The sequence below is a fragment of the Suricata suricatta genome, chromosome 16 (assembly GCF_006229205.1).
Source record: "Suricata suricatta isolate VVHF042 chromosome 16, meerkat_22Aug2017_6uvM2_HiC, whole genome shotgun sequence".
Taxonomy (NCBI): Eukaryota; Metazoa; Chordata; class Mammalia; order Carnivora; family Herpestidae; genus Suricata; species Suricata suricatta.
The window spans coordinates 32,248,138-32,257,204 of NC_043715.1; the positions used below are offsets into that span (position 1 = coordinate 32,248,138).

Below are 9,067 nucleotides of genomic sequence, written 5' to 3' on the forward strand. Positions count from 1 at the left end.
CTTCGGCTCAGGTCATGATCTCACGATCCGTGGGTTTGAGTCCCGGGTTGGACTCTGTGCTGACAGCTCAGAGCCTGGAGCCTGCTTCTGATTCTGTCTCCCTTTCTCTCTGCCCCTCCCCTGCTCACGCTGTCTCTCTCTCACTCTATCAAAAATAAATTAAAAAAAAAAACAACCCTGTGTGCCTTGAACCCCTCCCCCGGGGGGTGGGGGTGGGCCTTTCACAGCACTTAAGCCACATGCCACTGCTCCATCACTGGTTTGCATTCCCCACAGGCTCTGAGAGGGCAGAAATTCTTCTCAGGATTTTCATACCTAGCAAAGCCCCTGCCACGAGAAGGGCGGTCCACAAAGTGATGAAATATCACCCCGGGAACTTTCTGGGAAAACCACCTTTTACTTTCATTTTTGTCTGACACAATCAGACTTGCATAGCAGGCAATTAATCATGGATGAAAAACATGTTCTTAAATGTGTTTCATGATGCAGACTCTCTGAGAGAGTAAAAGATAGAGATTATACTAAAAAAGAGATTTTACTTACGCAATGGAAAAGCATTGAAAATGTAATCTGCTGGAAGAATGCAACTCCGGGCTCTGTGGTTTCGGCAAGAGGAAAAGATGGGGCAACTGTAGATGCGGGTGAGGGCAGAGCTGTCAGCTAGAACGGGTCTTGGTAGTGGAGTCTCTCTAAAAGGTCAATCAAGGGGCACCTGGCTGGCTCAGTGGAGCTTCTGACTCTTGATGTCTGGGTCATGAGTTTGAGCCCCGCGTGGGGTGTAGAGATTAAATAAAAATAAAAAACTTAAAAAAAAAAGTCAATCTAGAGTCAAGTTCTAAAGGGGAAAAGAACTCTTCAAAAAACAGCAGTTTGGGGGTGTCACAATGCCTGGGTGTTTTCAGTGAGGCTGTTTAAATGGAAAACACCTAGAATTGGTTTATTTATTTTTTTTTAAGTTTTAAATAATCTCTACACCCAACATGGGGCTCAAACTCATGACCCCCAAGATCAAGAGTCATATGTTCTGGGGTACCTGGGTGGCTGTCAGTTATGCGTCTGACTTCAGCTCGGGTCACGATCTGTTTGTGAGTTTAGCCCCGCGTCGGGCTCTGTGCTGACAGCTCAGAGCCTGGAGCCTGCTTTGGATTCTGTCTCTCCCACTCTCTCTGCCGCTCCCCGGTTCATACACACTCTCTCTTTTTATTTATTTTTTATTTTTTTTAATGTTTTTAAATTTATTTTTGAGAGACAGAGATAGCGTGAGCAGGGGAGGGTCAGAGAGAGAGAGAAGGAGACACAGAATCTGAAGCAGGCTCTAGGCTCTGAGCTAGCTGTCAGCACAGAGCCTGACGCGGGGCTCGAACTCACAAACCGCAAGATCATGACCTGAGCCAAAGTCTGATGCTTAACCAACTGAGTCACCCAGGCGCCCCATACTCACTCTCTCAAAAATAAATAAACAGTAAAAAAAAGTCACATGCTCTTCCAACCGAGCCAGCCAGGTGCCCTTAACTATTTTAGGTTTCTTACTCATTAGAGGCCAAATAGCCTTTCTCTTTGCGTTTCATTCACTATTCAGGAGTTTGTTTGGTTCTTAAAAGATAAGCAGAGTTTCCTCATGGTTATACCAACTGAGATGTTGATGTTGAAGAGTCAACATTTATGATCTGTTTTAACTAGATTTACAGGGGCGCCTAGGTGGCTCAGTCAGTTGAGTGTCTGACTTCAGCTCAGATCATGATCTCATGGCTCGTGGGTTCGAGCCCCGTGTCAGATTCAGTGTCTCTTTCTGTCTCTGCCCCTCCCTTGCTCATGCTCTCTCAAAAATAAATAAATGTAAAAAACGTTAAAAAAAAACTAGATTTATAGAGCACTGACTCTGTAGCATACTTGATATAAACCTGGCCGATAGGCATTATTCATACCTATTTTATAAAAAGAGGAAATTGTGCATGATTTTCCTGAAGTCACAAAACAAGCAAGTCACAGATCCAAGATCCAAGTCTAGACAGTCTGGAGTAAGAATCTACATTCTTAATTACATAACGTTATAATGTCTCATGAATTAAGTTCAACACACATACACATCTTTTCTGTCAGGAGTCGGATTCTGGCGCTGGTTCTGTCTTTAAGTCGTGGAGAGCCAGAATGAAGTCACCTTTAGATTCTGAGACTGTCAGGGAACCTGGGTGGCTCAGTGGGGTAAGTTTCTAATTCTTTATCTTGGCTCAAGTCATGCTTTCACGGTTCATGAGACAGAGCCCCATGTCAGGATCTGTCCTGACAGCACAGAGTCTGCTTGGGATTCTTTCTCTCTCCCTCTCTCAGAATAAACATACATTAAAAAAAAAATCCAAGAGGCGCCTGGGTGGCTGTCGTTTGAGCGTCTGACTTCAGCTCAGGTCATGATCTCATGGTTCCTGAGTTCGAGCCCAGTGTTGGGGTCTGTGCTGACAGCTCAGAGCCTGGAACCTGCTTTGGATTCTGTGTCTCCCTCTCTCTCTGCCCCTCCCTTTCTCATGCTGTTTCTCTCGGTCTCAAAAAAAAAAAAAAAAATCCAAGACTGTCTTGCCTACCTGAGATACTGGACTGGCCTCAGTCAGTAATTCCCTAATAGCATAGAAGGGGGTATGAGAGGGTGAGGGTGATGGTAAAGAGAGGCTCCCCTGACAGGGATCCTTTCACCATTTCAATCAGAGCAAACTTTTTTGGAAAATGAATTATTCTGCTAGAAGTATTAAAAAAAATCTTTGGAACTGTAACAAATGTTTCTTTCTTGAGCCAATATAGTCCAAGCAGTCTAGCATCAGGAAATCCTTGAAAGTATGCCAAGTGGATGTACACACACAGGTGTATTTTTCTCGGGGAGAAGAGTCAAGGTTTTCACTAAATACTCAAAGTAGCTTGTTACTCTAACAAGGATTAAGGACCTATAAAATCCTTCTTCAGCTTTATATTCTTCGAGGAAGCTGGCAATCCAAATTTGTAAAGACCAATCAAGAAAACCTGCATTTCCTGATTAAGAGCCAAATGTCATTACACAGTGACAAGCAGTACATATTAAAGGTAATCATAGCTTAATAAACTGGGTAGCTACAACTGCAACTTGAAATTTGCTCTACTAGGCAGAGTTAAAGAACGGTATCTCAGGGCACCTGGGTGGCTCAGTCGGTTAAGCATTTGGCCTTGGGTCAGGTCATGATCTCACGGTTTATGGGTTCAAGCCCCACATCAAGCTCTGTGCTGACAGCTCAGAGCATGGACCCTGCTTCAGATTCTGTATCTCCTTCTCACTCTGACCTTCCCCTGCTCGCACTGTCTCTGTCTCTCAAAATAAATAAAAAACATTAAAAAAAAAACCAAAACAGTATCTCAGGGCATCTGGGTGGCTCAGCCGGTTAGGCATTTGGCTTCGGCTCAGGTCATGATCTCACGGTTCATGGGTTCGAGCCCCACGTCGGGCTCTGTGCTGACAGTTTAGAGCCTGGAGACTGCTACAGATTCTATGTCGCCCTCTCTCTCTGACCCTCCCTTGCTCACACGGTCTCTGTCTCTCAAAAATAAATTAAAAAAAAAAAGAAAGAAAAAAGAATGGTGTGTCACTGGAACTCACCTGCATCTGATGCATATGGTATATTAAAATTTTTAAGCATTACTCATTTTCAATGAATCAAGAAAAAAGTCCAATCACTGATTTATATATAAAGTATTTATTTTTATGCACATATTTACCTACAAAATTTACAGAAAATAAAACAAATGCTGAATATATAGAATACCCTCTTCTGACTTCGTAGGAGCAGAGGGTTTTATTGCTGCGGTTTGAAGAATTAAAATCTTATACACATGGAAGCCAAGATGAACACATTTAAGTGGTAGCCTTGTTAGAAAGTCTTGTGTCCTGTTAACTGAATTTTCAGCTTTATGTTAAATGGAATTTAAAAGATAGCTCGTGAAATAATTTAAACCTTTTCAAAATCTTCTAGTAAACAGGTAAAAGGCACCTCCAGTTCTTTAAAACATTTACAGCAATCCCAATAGTCTCATTTCCAGGGCTGTTATAGTACATGTGGCTAATATGCATACACAGTATGTCATTAACACTCTCGGAGCAGTGAGAACCGTGGCCTCGGGTGCGTGGCGCCGCCCCCACGTGACCTCTGTGACGGAGTGGCTGGTCACTCACACTGTGCGGCTCTAGTACAGCAGCACGTCCAGCACAGCATAAAATCCAGTTATCTAAAACAACGACTATCCCATTCCCAGACATCACATCATTTGTAACTAAACTTGTATCTTCAGAAGCCTTTGTGGCATGTTCTTAAAATTAATTAAAAAAATAAAGTATACTTAGCGTTAAACGAAAACAATGAACTGGAAACTTACTACCATAACAGTGGCTGAAATTCACTTTCTGGCTTAACGAAAATTGTTTCTCAAAACGTCTACAGTTTCTCACAACAGAATGGAGACGAGTCTTCCTCAGGTTAGGGTCCATCCAATGTTTTTCTTGCATTATGATTAGAACAGAAGAGTGTGAGAACGAAAGGCACAGCTACACAGGATGGCTGGGTTTAAAGAGCTGTGGGGATGGCCAACAGGTGTTCCTGAAATACTGGTGCAGGAGAACAGAGTCCACATAGCAACTCCCTCTTTAACATTGGCATTGATTTGCTATTTACAGTAGTTTGCAAAAATACATTATAAAAACGGGATGAGGTTCTGTTTCTAAGTTTAACTTAGTAACACACGAACATACTTCATCTGCACAAGTCTCCGCAGGGTCTGAAGTACTAAAGTGACACTAATACTGAAACACAGATAACCAAAAGTACCAAGCCGAAGAATGCGAGCCATCGTCAGGATCATCTGGGTAAATATTGCACACTTCTCGTCGGTCGCTGCTATGACCTTCACATATCCAACTGTAAAAGGAATCCTTTATGGCTTTTTGCTCAATCACTTATTTGAAGAAAGGCTGTTTTAGGTCCTATAACAATGAGCGCGCACTGTCACTGAACATGAGGCCTAGGTTTCAAAATGAGTTTTCCTGTCTGTAAAGATGAAAAAAAAAGTTTTTGAATACACAGTTCTATTAAAATCACTTCTCCATAAACCATAAAGTGCATCTAAAGGGAACCAGAATACCTCTCTATATAAAGTCAAGATTAATCAAAATTAATAGTTATGTTTCCTAAGTTTTCTTTGTGTGGAGTTTTTCTGAAATCTTCATCACTTTAATAGAATACAATCTATTTGACGAATTCCCTGCCCACTGGCTACCTAAAAACCAGCCAATCAATCCGATGAATAAAATCCCAACATGTATAAACCAATTCAGGCTCCTTGACAACTGAAGTTTATAAAACATAAATAAATGTATTTGAGCAAAAACACTTTTTCTTTTCCAACATTAAATTTTTGATTTTAAGTGGAAACGTCAACCAATGGTTGGCACACTAGACACTCGCACGCTGCGGGTGTTCAATATGACACTCGTACAGGCTTCTGTAAGGCCTATGGGGTTTGGTTTTATTTTTTAATGTAAGCTCTATACCCAACGTGGGGCTTGAACTCATGACCCAAAGATCAAGAGTCGCATGCTCTACAAACCCAGCCCGCCAGACACCCCAAACAGATTGTCTTATTTATCTAAAAAAAGGGGTACATGTCACATAATACAAATAATTCCATTTCTAGGAGTTTTTCTGAAGGAAACTGGATTTGAGGGGTAAAGCTGTACACAAAAATGTTACTTTTTTTCTTTCATTCATTCAACATCTTTCATTTAACATCTACTGAGCGCCTGCTATGGGCCAGGCCTTGCAGGAAATGCTAGGAATCCAGGAATGAGCGAGACAGACTCCCTGGTCCTCCTGGAGCTCAAGTTCTGGCAGAGAATACATAACACAGGCAATATGGAAAGCGCGGAAACGACTGTAGGACCAATAGGGCATTACATCACGAGGCATCTGTAAAATGGCACAATACATACTTCAACAAAAGACCCCAGTTGTGACAGTGTGGGTAAAAAGCCAAGGGCCCTCTGCATGCGGTTCATGGTCTGAAAATTCCTTAACATCTTTTTGTTGTAATGCTTATTTATTTTTGAGAGAGAGAAAGAGAGAGAGAGAGAGCCAGAACGAATGCAGGGCTCGAACCCACAAACCGTGAGATCATGACCTGAGCCCAAGCCAGACACTTAACCGAGTGGGCCATCCAGGTGCCCCATGAAAACTCCTTAATAGCTTCTATGAGCAGTGACAATGTGCAACAAACATACCACATCTTTGGCTGTTGAGACTCTAGTATCCTCAGGTCAAAAGTGCTGTCCAGGGGCACCTGGGTGGCTGTCGGTTAAGCATCCGACTTTGGCTCAGGTTATGATCTCACGATTCATGGGTTCGAGCCCCACGTCAGGCTCTGTGCTGACAGCTTGGAGCCTGGAGCCTGCTTCAGATCCTGCGTCTCTTTTGCACTCTGCCCCTCACCCACTCACAAGCTGTCATGCTGTCCAGATTCTGGTCATCTTGAGATTCTCCCTTTCACTTCATTTTCAGCAATTTGACTTTTGAGAATTCCTTGATATATTAGAACTTTGACACTAATTTTTTCAGTTTTATTGAGGCACAATTTATATACAGTTAAGTGCTCAAGTCTTGTGTACAGTTTTATGAGTTTTAACAACTATATACGGCCACATAGCAACCCAGATCTAGCTACAGAACATCACCACCATCCAGAAAGTTCCTTCATGCCCCTTTCTGGTCATGCCCCACGCCCTACACAGACATAACCACTTCCCATAAATTCTGCCTTTACAATCTTTTAAAAACTGGAATCAGTGTGTGGTCTTTTGCACCCATCTCACCAGCTCAGCGGGTGGGAGGCTCCCCCAGGCCACCATGCTTCAGTACTCTCGATCATCTTATCATTTATCCTGCTGCACAGATAGACCGCTATTTGTTTTATCCATGGTTTTAATCTATTTTAAATTACATAAGACAATAATGTACTCATTTTTTATGTTTTAAAAAATTTTTTTCCTAAGAGAGAGAAGTGCGCATGCACGCACAGGGGAAGGATAAAGGGGGAGAGGGGAGGATCCCAAGCAGGCCCCATGCTATCAGCGCAGAGCCTGACAGGGGGTCAAAGCCACATACCATGAAATCATAATCTGAGCCAAAATCAAGAGCTGAAGGCTTAACTGACTGAGCCACCCAGGCACCCGTAATGTAATCTCATTATTAAAAAATTCAGGGGCACCTGGGTGGCTCAGTCGGTTAAGCCTCTGACTTCGGCTCAGATCAGATCTCACGTTCGTGGGTTCGAGCCCCGCGTCAGGCTCTGTGCTGACAGCTAGCTCAGAGCCTGGAGCCTGCTTCAGATTCTGTGTCTCCCTCTCTCTCTGACCCTCCCCCTCTCATGCTCTGTCTCTCTCGGTATCAAAAATAAATAAAAACATTAAAAAAATTTAAAAAAAATTTCAAATACAGGGGTGCCTGGATGGCTCAGTTGGTGGAGCATACATCAACTCAATCTCAGGGTTTTGAGTTCAAGCCCCATGCTGGGTGTAGAGATTACTTTAAAAAAAGAGAAAATTCAAATGTAAATAAGCAAAATCGTTCTTTCCATCTATCTCAAATTCTAGCCCCCTCTTACAGAAGAAATCAGTTTTAGCATGAATCTTCCCAGACTGTGTTCTATGGATTTACATTCACATACATATATAAAATTTGGCGGTTTTTTAAATTAAGTTTATTTATTTAGAGAGAGCATGGGGGAGAGGCAGAGAAAGAGAAAATATCCCAATAAAGAAATATGGGCAAGAGGACAAGCACGTGGTTCCCAGAGGGGAGGAGGGGCTGGTTAAACAGGTGGCAGGGACCATGGCCCGCACATGTGGGCTGAGCACCAGGTGATGTACGGAGCTGCTGAACCACTGCCCTGGACACCCGGAACCAGCAGAACCCTGTATGCTAACTCTACTGGAAATAAAAAGTAAATGGTACTAGGGTGAAAAAAACTTAAAAAAAAAAAAAAAAATACCATACTGAGTATATTGTTTGGTAACTCACTCCTGGCACCTAGCTTGTCTTGGAGATCCTTCCGTGTCCATATTTACAGATTTACTTACGGTTTCCTACGCCACAGCCTATTTCCCACGCCCCTGCTGAGAAACATAAAACCTGCTTCCATTTGTTCCACGCTGCAAAGGGTGCGGCGATGAGCGACCTTGTACCTGCCTCCACGTGTACATGTGGCGGTCCCCAGGGGGGCTGGATGGGGGGCAGCAGAACGGCTGGGCCACAAGGTGTGCCGCACCACGTCTTACAGGACGAAGACACTGCCTTCCCCGTGTGTGCTCGCCACAAGGACCGTACTGGGGCTGTAGCCTCCGCCCAGGTGACAGGCAGGCAAGACAGATGAATGGAAACTCAGTTTTACCTTGTGCTTCCCCAGTTACGAATGCTTCCTAAACACATGTAAGACCAGGGGCACAGTCAGTTGGCTCAGTCAGTTAAGTGCCGGACCTCGAATTAGGTCAGAATCTCACAGTTATGAGGTTCGAGCCCTGCACTGAACAACTCACTGGCAGTGTGGACCCTGCGTGGAATTCTTTCCTTCTCCACTTCTCTCTGGCCCTCTTCCACTCTGGCCTCTCTTAAAATAAGTAAAAACTTAAAAAAACCATATATATATAAACGACTTTACCTGGAATTTAGTTTTATTAATTGATGCAGAGATCTAAATTCATTTTTTCCAAATAAAGAGCCAATGGGCTCAACACTACTAGTCCATTTCTTCCCTTTTGACTTGAAATACTATTCTTTTTCTCTCCTACTTTTTATTTTTTATTTTTTTAATTCTTTAAAAAAAATTTTTTTTGGGGCGCCTGGGTGGCTCAGTCGGTTAAGCCTCCGACTTTGGCTCAGGTCAGATCTCAAGCTTGTGGGTTCGAGCCCCACGTCAGGCTCTGTGCTGACAGCCAGCTCAGAGCAAGGAGCCTGCTTCCGGTTCTGTGCCTCCTTCTCTCTCTGCCCCTCCCCCTGTCATGCTCTGTCTC

General features: G+C 43.3%; 1 protein-coding gene across 4 annotated transcripts in view; it reads right to left on the reverse strand.

The window, feature by feature from the left end:
- Positions 1 to 3,691: 3,691 nt before the first annotated feature.
- CNEP1R1 (CTD nuclear envelope phosphatase 1 regulatory subunit 1) overlaps positions 3,692 to 9,067 on the reverse strand; it is a 14,950-nt gene continuing 9,574 nt past the window's right edge. For 3 of the 4 annotated variants that reach the window (XM_029925801.1, XM_029925803.1, XM_029925804.1), the window contains one exon: positions 3,692 to 5,054. In XM_029925801.1, the coding sequence (XP_029781661.1) occupies positions 5,013 to 5,054 (42 nt within the window). In that variant the 3' untranslated portion in view covers positions 3,692 to 5,012. The remainder of the gene's footprint in view (positions 5,055 to 9,067) is intronic. The other variant, XM_029925802.1, reaches the window with a different exon arrangement.